The sequence below is a fragment of the Macaca mulatta genome, chromosome 2 (genome assembly GCF_049350105.2).
Source record: "Macaca mulatta isolate MMU2019108-1 chromosome 2, T2T-MMU8v2.0, whole genome shotgun sequence".
NCBI classification, from domain to species: Eukaryota; Metazoa; Chordata; class Mammalia; order Primates; family Cercopithecidae; genus Macaca; species Macaca mulatta.
In genome coordinates, this window is record NC_133407.1 from 105,200,423 (window position 1) to 105,222,507 (window position 22,085).

At 40.2% G+C, this 22,085-nt stretch overlaps 1 protein-coding gene across 10 annotated transcripts in view; it reads right to left on the minus strand.

Moving 5' to 3' along the window:
- The window catches only part of ULK4 (unc-51 like kinase 4), a 706,344-nt gene that overhangs the window by 611,637 nt on the left and 72,622 nt on the right, over positions 1-22,085 (minus strand). For all 10 annotated transcript variants that reach the window (XR_013413811.1, XR_001443048.3, XM_077992220.1 and 7 more), the window contains 2 exons: positions 20,908-20,954; positions 9,587-9,665 (listed from right to left, as the gene is read on the minus strand). Coding sequence is in view for 8 of the 10 variants with exons in the window: in XM_077992220.1 (XP_077848346.1) it covers positions 9,587-9,665; positions 20,908-20,954 (126 nt within the window). In the remaining 2 variants the exon portion in view is untranslated. The remainder of the gene's footprint in view (positions 1-9,586; positions 9,666-20,907; positions 20,955-22,085) is intronic.

Sequence of the window (22,085 nt, forward strand, 5' to 3'; positions counted from 1 at the left end):
CAACAACACAAAAATAATATGACAGTTCGAAAATACAAAACCCATACTCCTTATTCCCCCACTCATCATCACCTCTACTCTTTTACTACCAATCTCCCCCCTAATCTCAGCTACCCACTAGAAATTTAGGTTAAATAAGACCAAGAGCCTTCAAAGCCCATAGTAAGTAAAAATACTTAATTTCTGAAACACATAAGGACTGCAAACACCTACTCTGCATCAATTGAACGCAAATCAACTACTTTAATTAAGCTAAGCCCTTACTAGATCAATGGGATTCGAACCCACAAAAATTTAGTTAACAGCTAAACACCCTAATCGACTGGCTTTGATCCACTTCTCCCGCCGCAGGAAAAAAAGGCGGGAGAAGCCCCGGCAGAAACTCTGAAACTGCTCCTTTGAATTTGCAATTCAACATGAAAATCACCTCGGGGCTGGTAAAAGGAGGACTAGACCCCCATCTTTAGGTTTACAGCCTAATACTTACTCAGCCATTTTACCACTTTTTTTCCTTTTTTCCACCCCACTTATGCTCATCAACCGTTGACTCTTTTCAACAAACCATAAAGACATTGGAACTCTATATTTACTATTTGGTGCATGAGCTGGGGTCATAGGTACAGCCCTAAGCCTTCTCATTCGAGCTGAACTAGGTCAACCTGGCAATCTACTAGGTAACGACCATATCTACAACGTTATTGTAACAGCCCATGCATTCATTATAATTTTCTTTACAGTCATACCTATCATAATTGGAGGCTTCGGGAACTGACTAGTGCCCTTAATAATCGGCGCGCCCGACATAGCATTTCCCCGCCTAAATAATATAAGCTTCTGACTCCTCCCCACTTCTTTCCTACTACTAATAGCGTCAACCGTAGTAGAAGCTGGCGCCGGAACAGGTTGGACAGTATACCCCCCTTTAGCAGGAAACTTCTCTCACCCAGGAGCTTCCGTAGATTTAACCATCTTCTCCCTCCACCTAGCAGGTATTTCCTCTATCTTAGGGGCCATCAACTTTATTACCACCATCATCAACATAAAACCCCCTGCAATATCCCAATACCAAACCCCCTTATTTGTCTGATCAATCTTAATCACAGCAATCCTTCTACTCCTCTCTCTACCAGTCTTAGCCGCCGGTATTACTATACTACTAACAGATCGCAACCTCAACACCACTTTCTTCGATCCTGTTGGGGGAGGAGACCCTATCCTATATCAACACCTATTTTGATTCTTTGGTCACCCTGAAGTCTACATCCTCATTCTCCCCGGTTTTGGGATAATTTCCCACATTGTAACTCACTACTCCGGAAAAAAAGAACCGTTTGGGTATATGGGTATAGTTTGAGCCATAATATCAATTGGATTTTTAGGTTTCATTGTATGAGCTCACCATATATTTACAGTTGGCATAGATGTAGATACACGAGCCTATTTCACTTCCGCCACTATAATCATTGCAATCCCTACCGGTGTGAAAGTTTTTAGCTGACTTGCTACACTTCATGGAGGCAATATTAAGTGATCTCCGGCAATACTTTGAGCCCTAGGCTTTATCTTCCTATTTACTGTAGGGGGTTTAACCGGCATTATCTTGGCAAACTCATCCCTAGATATCATACTACACGACACATACTACGTTGTCGCCCATTTTCATTATGTTTTATCAATAGGGGCTGTATTCGCCATTATAGGAGGCTTTATACATTGATTTCCTTTATTCTCAGGCTATACATTAGACCAAACCTGCGCCAAAGCCCATTTTATCATTATATTCGTGGGCGTAAATTTAACCTTCTTTCCACAACACTTCCTTGGCCTGTCCGGAACACCCCGACGCTACTCTGATTACCCCGATGCCTACACTACATGAAATATCCTGTCATCTATAGGCTCCTTCATCTCACTAGTAGCAGTAATCTTAATAATCTACATGATCTGAGAAGCCTTTGCCTCAAAACGTAAAGTACTACTAACCGAACAACCCTTCACTAGTCTAGAATGACTAACTGGCTGTCCTCCACCCTACCATACATTCGAAGAACCAACCTATATTAAACTAAACGAAAAAGGAGAGAGTCGAACCCCCTAGAACTGGTTTCAAGCCAATCTTATAGCCCCTATAACTTTTTCAACAAGATATTAGATAAACCATTTCATAGCTTTGTCAAAGCTAAATTATAGGTCAAACCCTATATATCTTACATGGCTCATCCAGTTCAACTAGGCCTACAAGACGCCACATCCCCTGTTATAGAGGAACTAATCACTTTTCATGACCATGCTTTTATAGCCATATCTTTAATCAGCTTCCTAGTATTATATGCCTTGCTCTCAACACTCACAACAAAACTAACCAATACTAACATCACAAACGCTCAAGAAATAGAAACTATCTGAACCATCTTACCCGCAATTATCTTAATCCTGATTGCCCTCCCATCCCTGTGCATCCTATACTTGACGGATGAAGTCAACGACCCATCCTTCACTATCAAATCAATTGGACACCAGTGATACTGAACCTATGAATATACGGACTATGGGGGCCTAATCTTTAATTCTTACATATTACCCCCACTATTATTAAACCCAGGAGACCTTCGGCTTCTAGAAGTTGACAATCGAGTAGTCCTCCCAATTGAAGCCCCCGTACGTATAATAATCACATCTCAAGATGTCTTGCATTCATGAACTATCCCTACACTAGGCCTAAAAACAGATGCAGTACCTGGACGCTTAAACCAAACTGTATTCACGGCCACACGACCAGGTGTCTATTATGGACAATGCTCAGAAATCTGTGGCGCAAATCATAGCTTCATACCAATCGTCGCAGAACTAATCCCACTAAAAATCTTTGAAATAGGACCTGTATTTACCCTATAAATAACCCTACTTCCTTTTCTCTCCCCTCAGCATTCCCACCCCATAAATCCTCAAAATACTTTACAAGTCCACTGTACAGCTATCCTAGCATTAACCTTTTAAGTTAAAGACTGGGGGACACACCCTCTGCAGTGAAATGCCCCAGTTAGATACATCGACATGATTCACTATTATTATGACGATGCTCCCTACACTATATCTTATCATACAATTAAAACTACTAAACACAAATTACTATCAACCCCCTCTTACAAAAAACTCCAATCTACAAACCCACAATAATCACTGACAACCAAAATGAACGAAAACCTGTTTACCTCATTCTCTTTTTTTTTTTTTTTTTTTTTTGAGACGGGGTCTCGCTCTGTCACCCAGGCTGGAGTGCAGTGGCCGGATCTCAGCTCACTGCAAGCTCCGCCTCCCGGGTTCACGCCATTCTCCTGCCTCAGCCTCCCGAGTAGCTGGGACTACAGGCGCCCGCCACCTCGCCTGGCTAGTTTTTTGTATTTTTTAGTAGAGACGGGGTTTCACCGGGTTAGCCAGGATGGTCTCGATCTCCTGACCTTGTGATCCACCCGTCTCGGCCTCCCAAAGTGCTGGGATTACAGGCTTGAGCCACCGCGCCCGGCCTACCTCATTCTCGACTCCAACAATCCTAAGCCAACCAGCCACAATCCCTATCATCCTATTCCCCACCCTACTAATCCCAACCTCTAAATACCCCATTAACAATCGACTAATTACCATTCAACAAAACCTAACTCAATTTGCCCTAAAACAAATAATAATAATTCACAATGCTAAAGGACAGACCTGATCTTTAATACTAATGTCTCTAATTACCTTTATTACCATAACGAATCTTTTGGGACTTCTACCTCACTCATTTACACCAACCACCCAACTTTCCATAAACCTAGCCATAGCAATTCCCCTATGAGCAGGCACAGTAATCATAGGACTTCGCTTTAAAACCAAAAATTCCCTAGCTCACCTTCTACCACAAGGTACACCCACACCACTTATCCCTATGCTGGTAATAATCGAAACTATTAGTCTACTTATCCAACCAGTAGCCCTAGCCGTACGACTGACCGCAAACATCACAGCTGGCCACCTACTAATGCACCTGATTGGAAACGTTGTACTAGCACTATCAACTATCAGCTTCTTCGCAACCCTGCTAACCTCCATACTCCTAGCACTACTAACCATTCTAGAAATCGCAGTAGCCCTAATCCAAGCCTATGTCTTCACACTCTTAGTTAGCCTCTATCTACATAACAACACCTAATGACTCACCAATCCCATGCCTATCACATAGTTAAACCCAGTCCCTGGCCACTGACAGGAGCTCTGTCAGCTTTCCTGATAACATCCGCTTTAATCATATGGTTCCACTTTTACTCTACCACCCTACTAATACTAGGCCTACTAACCAACATACTAACCTTATATCAATGGTGACGTGACATTGTACGAGAAAGCACATACCAAGGCCACCACACAACATCCGTCCAAAAAAGCCTTCGATACGGAATAACACTATTCATCATCTCAGAACTATTCTTCTTTATCGGCTTTTTCTGAGCATTTTACCACTCAAGTCTCGCCCCAACACCCTGCTTGGGGGGTCATTGACCACCAACAGGCATTATCCCCTTAAACCCCCTAGAAGTACCCCTCCTAAATACCTCTGTACTACTCACGTCTGGGGTTACAATCACCTGAGCTCATCACAGCCTCATAAGCAGTAACCGAAAAAAAACAATCCAAGCTAGGCACCTACTTCACCCTGCTACAAACCTCAGAGTACTTTGAAGCACCTTTTACTATCTCCGATGGTATTTACGGTTCAACATTTTTCGTTGCCACAGGCTTCCACGGACTTCACGTTATTATTGGGTCCACATTCCTTTTTATTTGCCTCATCCGCCAACTACTTTATCACTTCACATCGAACCATCATTTTGGCTGTATGAAACCACCAAGAAATCTGAACACTAACTGGGTATTAGATGATACTCAGAGACTACTGTTGAATGTATTGGGTGTGATAATGAAATCACGGTTATATATTTTTCTAATCCTTGTCTGCTAGAAAAATATATTTACTAGCAAAATGATACTATTTTATTTAAAATACTCCAGCAAGAAAGAGAGAGGGAGAGAAAAAGGGAAAGGGGGAATGAAAGCAGGAGACAAGATGAAACAAGATTAGTCAGTGTTGATTGCTGGAAGGGAATGATGCTACCTCATTATTCTATTCTCTCTACTTCTATATATGTTGAAATTTTCCATAATAAAAAAAAAATTTTTTTTTGAGACAGGGTCTTGCTCTGTTGCACAGGCTGGAGTGCAATAGCATAGTAGCCCAAGCCCACTGCAGCCTCAACCTCCCCGGGTCATGTCTCAGCCTCCTGAGTAGCTGGGATCACAGATGCGCACCACCACGCCAAACTGTTTCTATTTTTCCTAGAGACAGGGTCTCCTTATGTTGGCCAGGCTGGTCTGAAACTCCTAGGCTCAAGTTATCCTCCCATCTCAGCCTCCCAAAGTACGGGGATTACAGCCATGAGTCACCATGCCCAGCTGATAATAAAGAAATTTAATGAATGGGTTAACCTAAAATGTCTATTAACATTCCTTTTGACCAGGAGTGGTGGTTCACGCCTGTCATCCCAGCACTTTGGGAGGCTGAGGCGGGTGGATTATTTGAGATCAAGAGTTCGAGATCAGCCTGGCCAATGTGGTGAAACCCTGTCTCTACTAAAAATACAAAATAAATTAGCTGGGTGTGGTGGTGCATGCCTGTAATCCCAGCTACTCAGGAGGCTGAGGCAGGAGAATCGCTTGAACCTCAGTGACAGAGGTTACAGTGAGCCAAGATCGCGCCACTGAACTCCAGCCTGGGTGGCAGAGTAAGACTCGGTCACAAAAAAAATTCCTTTCAGCTCTAGAATTTGATGGGTCTACATTAAATTTCCTAAAATAGATCCACTGCATGCTTCAGACTAAATATGTTGGCTTAATATCAGAAATATTTTTTAAAATTATTACACATAGAAACCACAATGATTACAGAGTGGTAAATGTGTTATCTAGGAAAATAAGCTTCAGATGGTTATATTTTTCTGTGAAAAAGATACAAATGTCAATAAATGCTTCTAAATGCATAAAGGAGATCATGACTGTTATTTTCTGTAGCTGTTGATGAGAGAATAAGATGAAAGAGATTTAAATTATATTACAGGGATAGTAAAATAGATTTTTGCTCCATTTTCTCTGTCTCTTTGTAACAAATTATACCATCATACTCTTCTGACATTCTTTTAATCATTCATTAAACTCTTCAGCATTGACTGAGTGCCTAAAATACACATTACTTTGCTGGCTCGGCACGGTGGGGTACAAAGATGAGTAACAAAATGAGGTTCTATGCCTTTAAAATGCTTATATGGGCCAGGTGCAGTGGCTCACGCCTGTAATCCCAGCACTTTGGGAAGCCAAGGCAAGTGGATCACTTGAGGCCAGGAGTTCAAGACCAGCCTGGCCAATATGATGAAACCATGTTTCTACTAAAAATACAAAAATTAGAAGGAGTGTGGCGGCATGAACCTGCGGTCCCAGCTACTCGTGAGGCAGAGGCTGAGAATCCCTTGAACCCGGGAGGCAGAGGTTGCAGTGAGCCGAGATCATATCACTACACTACAGCCTGGGCAACAAAGCAAGACTCTGTCTCAAAAAATAAATAAATAAATAAATAAAGTAAAAAATAAAATGCTAATAGGATCTACAACCACAATTTTTCTTGTTCACTAAGAGTAACCCTAATAGAGAACTCAGGATTCGTCTCACACTTGAAATTTTGTTACTGATTATTGAAAAATTATCTACAAGCACCCAATTGTGAGTTATACAGAAACCTGGTCTCAAGAGTTATGAACCAAAGGTTCACTCCACAGGGTTCCCAGATCCCCTAAAATCATGTGCTAAGTGTTGATGGTATTTTTCTGGAGAGACTATAATGGTTTTCATTTATCTTATTCATCTCAAATGGTAAAAAATCACCAGTGGAATGGAGCCACACATCCTGTAGCAGAAACTTAAAAAAAAAAACAAAAAAAAAAAAAAAGAAAAAGATGAAACATGGTACCATGTACTCGCTCAGCTTCCACAGATCCTGCTTCTGGAAACTGAAATATAAATTCTTCAAACTTGCACAATTTTTTTCCTAGTGCTTGAATGACCTCTAGTGGCTACTTAAATTATCACAGCCAACTGCTCACAGCAGGAATTAGGTTCGTGGAACAGTGATTACAATTTTTGCCATTGAAAGTAATGAAATAACTAAAAAGTGTTGAGAAATAACAAAAATTAAGATGGCATCACAAAGGAGCACCTCGCTCAATTTCAAGTTATTATACAAGCTATTATCCAACCAAATGTAGTTCACAATACAGTATGTGTAATTCAAAACAGTTCACCAGATAGTTCAGTATATGCCATTTTTTTAATGAAATAAGTATGATTTTCCCTAAGTTCTTGCATTTCAAACTAATAAAGCATCAGCAAACACCCATGAAGAGAACAGTACTGGAATAAAAGATACAAGAACCTCGGGAGTTAACACCCACCCTTTCCTCTCAGTTGAGGCAGCACCAGGAATACAATGTCAACAAAGTACAACTGGAGTAGGAGAAATACTTTGAGAATAAAAACTGGCCAAAGAACTCAACCCTAGTGAGAACAGGTAACAAATATGGTTCAGGAACTGCTGGGCCAAACTCTCCAAGTGGGAGTGCAGCAGCAGCAACAGCAAGAATGAGGGCATCACATCACCCAGGGTGACCAGCAGGTCCCAGGTTACTTCACATGCCCTCTGCCCAGTCCCTTGAAAATTCCTGCAACAACAAAACACACCATCTTCCAGGCACTGCTACAGGGAGTTCCAAGAATACTGATAGAGTTTTATTCATTTATTTTGAAATATTTGTCAGTATCTATATATACACAAGGCACTGTCTAGGCACTGGGGTGGAGTGTTGAACAAGACAGTTCAAAATCCCTTTTCCAATGGAGCTTATAGTCTAGTGTGGAAAGAGAAATAAATACATAAAATGCCAGGTGGTGATATATAGTATGAAAAAGATAAAGTAATAAAGTAGAACAATGGGGTTTGGAAATCACAGGGTGGCCATACTATTCTTTTCTATAAGTTGGTCATCTCAATGCAGACTAGCTTTTCTTCAAGCACTCAATAGCCATAGTGGCTGGTGGCTACTACACTGGATAGTTCAACAAAACTGAAACTATCATCCATGACTTTTTAGTTCATAATCTTTATCCTCTTTCTTTATGAATCCTAAGAGAATTCATCCAATTGATCTTCAAATTCACTAACTCAGCTTCCTAAAGTATCCATCCTACTTATTACTGCAACTACTGAATAATTTAATTCAACAGTCATATTTTACATATTCAGAGGCTCTTTCTTCACAGCTCCTGAGAAACAAATGCCTGCTCTGATAATGCAGGGATATCTTCTAAAATGCTGGGACTTTGTCTTGGACTTTAAGTTCTCTCCCTTCTCCTACAGCTACTCCATCTCACTGGAGACCTTTTGCTCTGAGCCCTCAGAAGGAACTCCCATTTTTGAGATCCTAAGCCTTCTCATCTTCCTGGTGATACTGCCCTATATGCTCAATCTTTTAGATAAAAATCTACTCGTCACATCTCTGAGAACCAAGCTGGGTACCATTGGTAATTATATAGGTCACAATTCATTTATTTTAGTCCCCCCCGCCCCACCACAAAAAAAGGAAAAATTTAGACTTAGTAGCATTTTACTAGCAGCTCAGAGATCCAACAGTTTGCAGGAAATAGAGATGGAATTGCAAGCAAGGGAAATACAGTGAAATTAAATTAATCTCCACCCAGACACTATAAGGCCAGCTAGGAAACTATCCCAGCAATTGGCTACTGCAGTGAACGGCACAGAGAGGAAATTTTCCAGTTCTTCTTAAGGCTCCAAATACCAATTGGCTACTATAGTGGACAAGACAGAAATTTTTCCAATTCCTCTCAAAGCCCCAAATACCACACAACCCCAGCTTCAACTCTACAAAATCCCCTCTCCTTACCCCTTTACTTCCTTCAGGAGCTCTTGCTGTTGCCCCTAAAAGCCTTGGTTCTTTTCACCTACGCTGACTCTTGAGCCTCTTCCCAGATCAAGTGATAAAACTCCATTACCAATTAAGTGTAACATACATTAACAGAATAGGTAGAAAGTAATCTTTCATATGAGAACACTAAATTCAAGGTGAAAGGCCAGAAGAATTTGAATTTTGAATTGTAAGCTATGCTTTAACTAGGAAATACATTAGTCTATTAGACAGACTACAAGAAAACTAGCAATGAAAAAAGGCTTATTCAAAAACAAATGAAAGAATGATGAGCAGAGTTCACAAGCCTTGTTAACTCTGCTGTGCCATTTTAATGATGGACTACGTTGTAAATGTGCTGCTACGTTTAAGCCTAAACGTCTGTTGAGGTGACAGTTTTAGAACGATTGCCACAATCCCACAGAGAAAAGTCAAGTGAAGATCAGTGAAAGCTGCATGTTCTAAATTACAGAATCAAGAACAGTATTTCTTGTCATTCATCACATTTAAGTAATAAAAGACTTTACCTCAACAACAGGAGTATTTTCCTGGAGCTCAGTTGTGTGCGAAGCCAGTAAACCAATCACCCGAGCAACCTTGGCCCGTCTGTAAATGGAGAGAAAACAGGCTCTGAAGATTCGGGGACCAAGGAAACTAATCCCAGCTAGTTACATTATGCAATGATGAGCATTAGATATAAGACTATAAATTAAAAATTGAATGTGACAGGTCAGGCCCACACTCGTACATGTACACAGCCCAGAGAAACATATACATAGGGAGACACGAACTGTAATGTCCGCTGCAATACTGCAATAGTGACAAAATTTAAACAAGTTGTGGTTTAATAGCAAAAGGAAAATAAGATTTTTTAAAATCTTTAACCAGAAAAGAGCAAAACAGTAATTAATCCTTTTATTGCTGAGTACAGAGGCATTTGGCTAAAGGTCTCTTTTCTACTTGTTAGAAGATCAGTGAGTTTCTATGCAAGTAGTAAATAATATCTGAACAGTAACATATCTGTATGTATTCAGTGTAACAGAAATTTTTACAATCAAAAGTTTTTAAAAATTGTACTATTTGCATAAACACTAGTTTTAATGAGGTGTTCTTTTAGCATCCAGCAGAAAACTGAAGTTGATAAATTACTATTAATAAATCACATTCAGTGTGATTTGAAAAGACATTTCATGCAGAAAAATTAGTTTTGATTAGTTTTTTTCTAATTGAAACAAATAGTGAGTTGAAGAGAACTGCACTCTTATTTAGTGATGTCGGCATGTTGTCTGGGATAATCAGTATGTACCTTAGTCAGCTTTCATTTTTTACCACCTTAAAATAAACCTATGTGGTACCCATGGAGGAAAACAAATCAGACTCAGAAAAGTACTACAGGGAAAATGTCTGCATTATCACAACTCTAACATACAGAAATGATTCTTATAAATTTCAACACTTCTTAAATTGACCATTAAAATATCTTAACATATACAAATTAAAGAAGTCCTGGGCAATTGTAGAATTAGCATCCCACCTCTGAATAAAAAGATTATACTTTAAAAGTAGTCATTTTGAAAAATATCTGTAGGACAATTGGAAAAGCCCTCCTCCCACCTCAACCCCCTAAGGAGCTGGGACTGTAGGCGTGCACCACCACACCCAGCTAAATTTTTTTACTTTTTGTAGAGATGGGGTCTCGCTATGATGCCCAGGCTGGCCTTGAACTCCTGAAAAACAATCCTTCCATCTCAGCCTCCCAAAGTTCTGGGATTGCAGGCTTGAGCCACTGCATCTGTCTATCTCTTTTCAAAGACAAGCTCAAAATACTTATGAAACACTTAACCATTTTTGAATTTATAAAAGTAAATACTGGCGACCAGATTTATTTAACTAAAATAAAAATGTATCAACATGCCAATTATTTTCCCTAATATGACCAAAAACAATTCCTATTAGAACAAGAGAAAACACACTACCTAAAAATCCTATACTTTTAAAACAGAAACTTTAAATCGCTTATGAATAGTCACTTTTTACCAAAATCCTAAATACAAGTATCACATACCCTATATACAACACCCTCACAATACAGGTTCCTTCTCAAAATTCAGGTTTTCTCAGGTCACCACTCCAGGTGCCCCCAGTGACTTGACACTGTACCTCAGAACCAACCCATCTCCATGACAGCATCTAAGGCAGCACTGTCTAACAAACCTTCGTGCCCTGACAGAAGTGTCCCACATCTGCACTGCTCCATACAGTATCCACTAGACATATGACTATCAAGCACATAAAATACGACACATGCAAGTAAGGAACAAAACATTTAATTTTTTTTTTTTTTGGAGACAGGTTCTCACCCTGTCACCCAAGCTAGAGTGCAATGGCACAACCTCCGCTCACTGCAATGCCTCCCAGGCTCAAGCAATCCTCCCAACTCAGCCTCCCAAGTAGCAGGGACTATAGGTGTGCGACGTCACCCCTGCTAATTTTTGTATTTTTAGTAGAAACAGGGTTTCGCCATGTTGTCCAGGATGGTCTTGAACTCCTGAGCTCAAGTGATCTGCCCACCTCAGCCTCCCAAAGTGCTGGGATTACAGGCGTAAGCTATGGAATCTCGCCTTAATTTTTAATGTAAAAATTACCCCCACAGTTGAGGGTGAGGGAGACAGTATCCTGGGGTCATTACTCATCTTTCACGTGCCTGGTCCTGGTTACCTCATACGCAGGACCAATAACAATATGTACCTCATGTTGTTCTAAGAATCAAAGGAGATAATCCATGTGCAGAAAGTACCACTGTATCTGACAATATGTGCTGAATGAGTAAGCTACTATCCATTTTTAATTTAAATAACCCGTATGAAGTTAATGGCTACCACATTAGAGCAAAACTAAACTTCTGTAGTTACTTATTCATTCATTTACTTGTTTATTATCTGTCTCCCCAATCAGCCCAGGAGATCCATGAAGGCAGGGTTGTATCCCCATCGCCACTGTAACACCGAGACAGTCTGTTGAATAAATATATCAACACGAAAAGCAAAATAACTAAACACATTAGTAGGAAAAAAGTGCATAAAAGTATGGCTGTACAAGGCAAACAAAAGGCAAACAGGATTTCCAATGTAAATCTCAGTAGAATTCAAGGCTAAACTCATGAGAAAAAGATTCCCTTTAAACTAAAAACCATCGCCAGGCACGGTGGCTCAGGCCTGTAATCCCAGCACTTTGGGAGGCTGAGGGGGGCAGATCACTTGAGTTCAGTAGTTTGAGACCAGTCTGACCAACATGGAGAAACCCCGTCTCTACTAAAAATACAAAATTAGCCAGGCGTGGTGATGTGTGCCTATAATCCCAGCTACTCGGGAGGCTGAGGCAGGAGAATTGCTTGAACCTGGGAGGCAAAGGTTGCGGTGAGCCAAGATCGTGTCATTGCACACCAGCCTGGGCTACAATAGCAATCTGTCTCAAAATAAAAATAAAAATAAAAATAAAAATAAAATAAAGAACTAAAAAGCGTATGACCTACAGAAGAAATAAAATGTGATTTTTTTTTTTTGAGAGGGAGCCTTGCTCTGTTACCCAGGCTGGAATGTACTGAGTAGCACGATCTCGGCTCACTGCACCCTCTGCTTCCTGGGTTCAAGTCATTCTCCTGCCTCAGCCTCCCCAGTAGCTGGGATTACAGGTGCGCACCACCATGCCCAGCTAATTTTCGTATTTTTAGTAGAGACAGGGTTTCACCATGTTGGCCAGGCTGGTCTTGAACTCCTGACGTCGTGATCCACCCGCCTCAGCCTCCCAAAATGCTGAGATATAGGCATGAGCCACGGCGCCCAGCCTGGTGTGAATCTTTATACACCAAATAACAAAGCATGAAAAGTAAACCCATAGTAGTGGTATACTTCAATTTTTTTCTCTTCCAAGCAGAGAGAGAAGGCAACAATGAATACATTCATCAATACATTCACACATTCGAGCATCCTAAATAAAACTACAAAGTCAAACTAACAGATGTATCTATCAAAGTCTACACCCTACAGAGACTACTCTTACTCAGTGGGAGGCTGTATAGGATGTTGTCTAAGACTCGAATTCAAAGTCTTGGACCTGGCCCTGACCCCACCATTGGGGGCAAGGCAGACAGCACCCTGGGATAATTACTCATCTTTCATGTGCCTGGTAGGCACAACAAGCAGGAAATAATATGTACCTCATGCTGTTCTAAGAATCAGGAGATAATCCACATGTCATGACACAGAAATTACCATTGTGTCATGACAATTTGTGCTGAATGAGCAAGTCACTATTACTACATTATTCTTAATAGTTGACTATATTCATGGCATACATTAAAAATGATTTTATATTAGACCACAAAGATAAATTATTAGAATTCCCTAAAGCAGAAATTATAAAGGACTCATTTTGATGTAGTAAAAGGAGAAAAGTAAAAATAACAAATATAAAACAAAAAGCCTAAACACTTGGGAAGTTAGAAGCACTTCTGCTGCGCACGGTGGCTCACGCCTGTAATCCCAGCACTTTGGGAGGCCGAGGTGGGCAGATCACTTGAGGTCAGAAGTTCGAGGCCAGCCTAGCCAACATGGTGAAACCCCATCTCTCCTAAAAAATACAAAAATTAGCTGGGCGTGGTGGTGGGTGCCTGCAATCCCAGCTACTCGGGAGGCTGAGGCAGGAGAATCGCTTGAACCCGGGAGGTGGAGGTTGCAGTGAGCCGAGATCGTGCCACTGCACTCCAGCCTGGGTGACGGAGTGAGACTCTGTCTCAAAAGAAAAAAAAGCACTTCTATATACCTTATACATCATATTAAAAAATGAAAACTTTGGCCGGGTAAAGTGGCTCACATCTGTAATCTCCAGCACTTTAGGAGGATGAGATGGAAGGATCACTAAGGCCAAGAGTTCAAGACCAGCCTGGCCAACAAAGTGAGACCCTGTCTCTACCAAAAAAAAAAAAAAAGTTTTTAATTTAGCCAGGCATGGTGACATGCACCAGTAGTTCCATTCCAGCCTCAGGGACACAGTGAGATCCTATTTTTTTAGAGTGAGTCTCTGAAAATAATAATAAAATAAATAAATAAGGAAAAGAACAAATAAAAGGGAAAGGGAAAGAAAGTGTCCATAAATCATAATCAGGTAAGTAACACAGTTCTAAACTTATGAGATATTCTCTGTCTTTAATGATTGCAGACTAAACACTTGACACTCACTTTTCTGATCCCTCTACAGTCTCTAAAATACAAGTTCTTTTTATTAAATGATAACTGGAAACAAAAAGGAGGGCTAAAATTGAACTAGAAAGTTTGAGAAAATCTCAGATGACATGCATAGATAGAATTAAGACTGACAGAGAACCAACAAAGAAATCCCCTGTCTAAGAATTATAGGTAGACAGATGTTCCCAAGGAAGCCTCAGGGACTTGGAACAAACTAAGACAGAAAGCAAGAATCAGCCACAGGACAATCATCAGATTATAACTGCACAAGGAACAATTGTGTCCTTGTACAAGAAACAGATGAGTCAATCAGGTCCTGCCTCTTTTCCATCACCCTTCCCTGGTACACAGAATAAACCCTGCAGACCTGGCCTCCTGGGTAAATGTGGAAATTGTTCCTACAGTGAGCAATCCACCTTGGGGTGGGACATAGGTATGGAAGTGGGAAGCAGAGACAGTGGTCTTTGAGATACTGAAACAGGGAAGGGGTTAAGTGAGGAAAGCCAACTCCACTCCAAATAAAAACCTACCCTGGCAATTGCAGAGGCCTCCAGCCTGCCTACCTGATCTTCGGTCAGCTAGAATTCCAAATTAAAGCCAACCAGTCAATAGGCCTCACCTACCCACATACCAACCCTTTATTTAAAGGAGAGGCTATTGGAGAAAGAGACTTAGGCAAGCATAAAGGAAACTCATATTGCCAACTTCTATACCAATCAATTTAATCATTTATTCATAATATAAACTAAGAACCAGAGATCACCAGGCATTTGAGAAATAAACAGCATTAAAAAGCAGGACCAAGGGCACGCCCAAGATGGCCGAATAGGAACAGCTCCAGCCTCCAGCTCCCAGTGTGAGTGACACAGAAGACGGGTGATTTCTGCATTTTCAACTGAGGTACCAGGTTCATCTCACTGGGGAGTGCCGGACAATCAGTGCTGGTCAGCTGCTGCAGCCCGACCAGCGAGAGCTGAAGCAGGGTGAGGCATTGCCTCACCTGGGAAGTGCAAGGGGGAAAGCAATCCCTTTTCCTAGCCAAGGGAAACTGAGACCCACAACACCTGGAAAATTGGGTAACTCCCACCCTAATACTGCACTTTACCAAGGGTCTTAGCAAACGGCACACTAGGAGATTATATTCCATACGCAGCCCTGAGGGTCCCACGCCCACGGAGCCTCCCTCATTGCTAGCACAGCAGTCTGCGATCTAAGTGCAAGGCAGCAGCGAAGCCGGGGGAGGGACACCCGCCATTGCTGAGGCTTAAGTAGGTAAACAAAGCCACCTGGAAGCTCGAATTGGGTGGAGCCCACTGCAGCTCATGGAGGCCGGCCTACCTCTGTAGGCTCCTCCTCTGGGGACAGGGCATAGCTAAACAAAAAGCAGCAGAAACCTCGGCAGAGGTAAATGCCCCTGTCTGATAGCTTTGAAGACAGCAGTGGATCTCCCAGCATGGAGGTTGAGATCTAAGAACGGACAGACTGCCTGCTCAAGTGGGTCCCTGACCCCTGAGTAGCCTAACTGGGAGACATCCTCCACTAGGTGCAGACGGACACCTCACACCTCACACGGTGGGGTACACCCCTGAGACAAAGCTTCCAGAGCAAGAATTAGACAGCAACACTCGCTGTTCAGCAATATTCTATCTTCTGCAGCCTCTGCTGCTGATACCCAGGCAAGCAGGGTCTGGAGTGGACCTCAAGCAAACTCCAACAGACCTACAGCTAAGGGTCCTGACTGTTAGAAGGAAAACTAACAAACAGAAAGGACACCCACACCAAAACCCCATCAGTACGTCACCATCATCAAAGACCAAAGGCAGATAAAACCACAAAGATGGGGAGAAAGCAGGGCAGAAAAGCTGGAAATTCAAAAAATAAGAGCGCATCTCCCCCTCCAAAGGAACGCAGCTCATCGCCAGCAGCGGAACAAAGCTGGATGGAGAATGACTTTGACGAGTTGAGACAAGAAGGCTTCAGTCGGTCAAACTTCTCAGAGTTAAAAGAGGAACTACGTAACCAGTGCAAAGAAACTAAAAACCTTGAAAAAAGAACGGATGAATGGATAACTAGAATAATCAATGCAGAAAAGACCTTAAAAGAACTGATAAGAGATGAAAACCATCACATGAGAAATACGTGACAAGTGCACAAGCTTCAGTAACTGACTCAATCAACTGGAAGAAAGAGTATCAGCGATTGAAGATCATATGAATGAAATGAAGCAAGAAGAGAAGTATGGAGAAAAAAGAGTAAAAAGAAATGAACAAAGCCTCCAAGAAGTATGGGATTACGTGAAAAGACCAAATCTACGTCTGAGTGGTGTACCTGAAAGTGAGGGGGAAAAAGGAACCAAGTTGGAAAACACTCTACAGGATATCATCCAGGAGAACTTCCCCGACCTAGTAAGGCAGGCCAACATTCAAATTCAGGAAATACAGAGAACGCCACAAAGATACTCCTCGAGAAGAGCAACTCCAAGATATATAATTGTCAGATTCACCAAAGTTGAAATGAAGGAAAAAATGTTAAGGGCAGCCAGAGAGAAAGGTCAGGTTACACACAAAGGGAAGCCCATCAGACTAACAGCAGATCTCTCGGCAGAAACTTTCCAAGCCAGAAGAGAGTGGGAGCCAATATTCAACATTCTTAAAGAAAAGAATTTTCAACCAAGAATTTCATAGTCAGCCAAATTAAGTTTCATAAGTGAAGGAGAAATAAAATCCTTGACAGACAAGCAAATGCTTAGAGATTTTGTCACCACCAGGCCTGCCCTACAAGAGATCCTGAAGGAAGCACTAAACATGGAAAGCAACAACAGGTACTAGCCATTGCAAAAACATGTCAAAATGTAAAGTTCATCGATACTAGGAAGAAACTGCATCAACTAGCGAGCAAAATAACCAGCTAATATCATAATGACAGGATCAAGTTCACATATAACAATATTAACCTTAAATGTAAATGGACTAAATGGTCTAATTAAAAGACACAGACTGGCAAATTGGATAGAGTCAAGACTCATCAGTGTGCTGTATTCAGGAGACCCATCTCACATGCAGAGACACACATAGGCTCAAAATAAAGGGATGGAGGAAGATCTACCAAGCAAATGGAAAACAAAAAAAAGCAGGGGTTGCAATCCTAGTCTCTGATAAAACAGACTTTAAACCATCAAAGATCAAAAGAGACATAGAAGGCCATTACATAATGGTAAAGGGATCAATTCATCAGGAAGAGCTACCTTTCCTACATATATATGCACCCAATACAGGAGCACCCAGATTGACAAAGCAAGTCCTTAGAGACTTACAAAGAGACTTAGACTCCCATACAATAATAATGGGAGACTTTAACAGCCCACTGTCAACATTAGACAGATCAACGAGACAGAAAATCAACAAGGATATCCAGGAATTAAACTCAACTCTGCACCAAGTGGACCTAATAGACATCTACAGAACTCTCCACCCCAAATCAACAGAATATACATTCTTCTCAGCACCACATCGCACTTATTCCAAAACTGACCACATAGTTGGAAGTAAAGCACTCCTCAGCAAATGTAAAAGAACAGAAATTATAACAAACTGTCTCTCAGACCACAGTGCACTCAAACTAGAACTCAGGACTAAGAAAATCAAAACCACTCAACTACATGGAAACTGAATCAGACCAATTGTCCTATAGAACTGATGTTTACGGTCTGTTAAAATAAACATAGAAATTGACCCTCCTAGTCTTAAACCTCGAGAAAGTTACATTTGTCTTATCTGAGTTCCTTTCTTGGGAAACCAACCATCAGGCCTCCCAGATAGTTATCAAGGAACTGAAACTTAACAGATCACCACATCTGGACCATAAGATACCAGACCCCCTCACTCATCACAATTGCCCAATCAACTACCTGCTTCCTGTCAACCAACTCCTCTTCCTCACCCTTCCTAATTCCTGTTTTCCCATACATGGTTACATTCCTTCCCTGCTAAATAAACCCCTGGTTTTAGTCAGTTGAGGAGACAAATTTGAGACTGATCTCCCATCTCCTTAGCTGCAGCACCCAATTGAAGCCTTCTTCCCTAGCAATACTCATTGTCTCTGTGATTGGCTTTCTGTGCTGTAAGCAACAGGACCTAGACCAAACCCCTTGATGTTTCAGTAGCAATATGAGGCACTCACTACAAGCAAATTCACAAAGACAGAATAAGTAGAGTATAGGTTACCAGGACTGGGGAAGGGAAAAGGGAAGTTACTGTTTAATGGGTAAGGAGCTTCTGTTTAAGATGATGAAAAAGTTCTGGAAATGAATAGTGGTGAGGGTTATACAAAAATGAGAATGAACTAAACGCCACTGTACACATAAAAATGGCTAAAATGGTATGTTTTAAATTATGTATAATTTACAATTAACAAATTTTTTTAATTATAGTATTACTGTATGTGAATTATACCTCAAAGTTGACTGGCAAGGATAAAAGGATATACAATTTGATAAATACTCAATGTTGGAAGTTCTAACAAAAGGTATTTTAAACACACCGACTGGGATTATGTATTGATACAATTTTAATTTTTAAGAGTATTTCAGCAATTTTTCAGAAGTCACAAAAATATTTACTGCCTTCTATCGATTTGTTCTAATTCTATGAATCTTCCCTAAAGAGAAAAAGAAAAAGCAGACACAAAGATTTAATCTCAAAAATGTTCATCAAAATGTTGTTTACAACATTATAATACTATCCAAAAATAGTAAACCAAATGATCAGATATTCACAACATATAAAAAGTTTATCTTAAGTATTATGTATTTTATTTTTAAATGTTAATAACATTTAAAATACATAATACATATGTTACAGGGAAAACAAACATAAAATTATATCATGTGATTCTAATTTTTTACATGCAAAACAAAACTAAGGAATAAATATATCTACTTCAATAATAATTATCTCCCAGACTAAGTTAAGGACCCTTTACCATATGCTGTCAAGGTAATATAACCTGAGGTCAGAGAAAACCTCGCTGGAAGTGGCTTTGAATGGAGAAAGAGAATAAAAGAGGATTCCTACCAGACAACTTGTCTACCTCAGTATCATTTTATTCAAATTAAAACTGTTTTACAATCAAACTTTAATTTTTAAAAGTGGGGGAAAAAAACAGTACGTGTGAATTTTGGTATCCAAGCAGATACTAAAACCAATCTCTGGGCTGATACAGAGGGATGACTTACTTGGAAATGATCTGGAATGTCTGTTTTAAAATGTCAGCAGGGGGCACCCCGTTCAAGGATATAACATGTTTTAAATAAAAGTGCTTAAATAAATATCTCAGTGATTCATTTTTAATGAGCATACCATTAGCCTTCTCTAAGTATTAAATACTCAGCCATTACCTAAAAATCCTAGTTTCTATTACCAGATTTTACTTTGGGAGAGTAACATCAGAAGATGTATAGTAAGAATTACCCTTATTATTAAGCATTTTTTAAACTCCTATTGGTTCACCCATATTTCACCAGTATAGAAGAATAATTATTATCATACCACTGCCACAATTCACAAAATTCTTTCACCTCCATTTTTTCATGTGCCTGTCCTAACAATCATGAGATAAGCAAGCTTGATGATAATAACTACAACTTCTACAGCCCCAACCCCATTATAAATGAAATACCCACTAAGAATCAGGCACTGCACAAGGTATCTCATATATTTACCTCATTCAAAGTTGAACAATTACCAAAAATCTATGAAGTAGTTATCCCATCCCAATTTTACAGATGAGGAAACTGAGGCTCAGCAATTAAAAGTACTTGGTCCAGAAAGCAGATCTTTGATCCACACCCAGGTCTGTCTGAATCCTAAACCTATGCCATTTCCTTGTCCCAGCCACACTCCCCAGGAAGCAGAGATAGAGAAAAAGATAATCATTTGGCCAAGTCTTATTGGCAACCAGAACCGAGGGCCTTCTAACACTTGATTTACTATGCTTTTCACCTGGTATGTTGCTTCTATAAAAAGCAAGGACACTTCCTTCCATCAGGAGTTTATAAATCATAATCCCATTAGATTGTAAATAACATCTAGGGAAGCTATGTGCTACAAGAGGGAAAGATAAGGGTGGCCAAGGGAAACTTCGAGAAAGTATAACTAAATTAATACACAGGGATCAGGGTTTAAGTATTTTATAACCAATACTCGAAACAGTAACAGTGAGCCAGGCACAGTGGCTCACATCTGTAATCCTAACACTTTGGGAGTCAGAGATGGGAGAATCACTTGAGTCCAGGAGTTCAAAACCAGCCTGGGCAACATAGTGAGAGACCTTGTTTCTACGAAAATAAAAAAACAATAACAGTTAATAAAGTTTCCAGGAGTACCTTAGATAATCCCAGAATTGTATTTATAATATTAGGAGAAGGGCCATTTTTATTATTCTAAAATTTATAATTGGAATGCCCATAAAAATTGCCTATGAGTAGAGTCATCATTACATCAGAACAATTTAATAATTACTTAGGACTCTGTTTTTGATAAATATGTACGCTGTAACTACTTAATAAAGTCATGAAAAATAATTTTTAAAATATAAATGTTACTTACATATCCCAGTTTGGAGCTATCCGCAAATGCTGGATTAGCAATTGGAACTAGAATAAAAAATTTAAATGTAAAAAAAAGAAAAAATTAAAATGTAAAGTCACAAAACACAGAAAATGACAGCAAAGTTAACAGCCCAGGACTTTATAAAAAGGAAGTTTACATTGTACACCAAAAATGATATTTACTAAATTACAAAGGCACTAGTATATAAGATTAAAATAAAAACTAAGAACAGTACTTTTAGTTTCTCCTACCACTTTATATTCGCTAAATTACTGCCCTTACCTGACAGACACACACCAACTATCAAAAAGAGTAACCTTAATACTATCCTGGAAACAAATGAACTTAAATTTTTTCAAGCCAATTCCCAAATGAGGGACCACTATGGAAAACATCTCCGAACCACTGTAATTCCTTTCTGAGGATGACTTCAAAAACTCTGCCAATCGATGCTCAAACATGAGCCAAAAGAAACAAAAACCAAAAAAACTCTGACAAATTCCCTTGAGCTTACCAATAGACCAAGATAGTCCAAAAAGTAATATTCCCAGGGGAAGAGGAAAAAAAATGTCTTAGAGGATTGATGTCTTCCTTCAATGTTACATCAGAAACCTTGCAGTTTACCAGAGGACCCAGTAAAGGAACCAACACCCCCAACCCATTCCACGTGGGGAGTTCATTCCAGTCACTAATGAGAAGGTAAAAGGTCTTATGACATCACTTTTTTTTTTTTTTTTTTTTTTTTTGAGATGGAGTTTCACTCTTTTTGCCCAGGCTGGAGTTCAGTGGTGCGATCTCAGCTCACTGCAACCTCTGCCTCCCAGGTTCAAGTGATTCTCCTGCCTCAGCCTCCCAAGTAGCTGGGATTACAGGGGTGCACCACCACACCCAGCTAATTTTGTACTTTTAGTAGAGACAGGGTTTTGCCAGGTTGACCAGGCTGGTTTCAAACTCCTGACCTCAGGTGATACACCCACCTTGGCCTCCCAAAGTGCTGGAATTACAGGTATGAGCCACCACGCCCAGCCTGATTTCAGGTATTTTTTTAAAATCTTACAAGTTAACATAAAATGGAAACCTGAGTATTACAAACAAACACAGTTCAAAATCACCATCTACTCTCATCTACTTTAGGATCTAAGGATTAAACAGAGGATAATTTTCATAAACCTAAA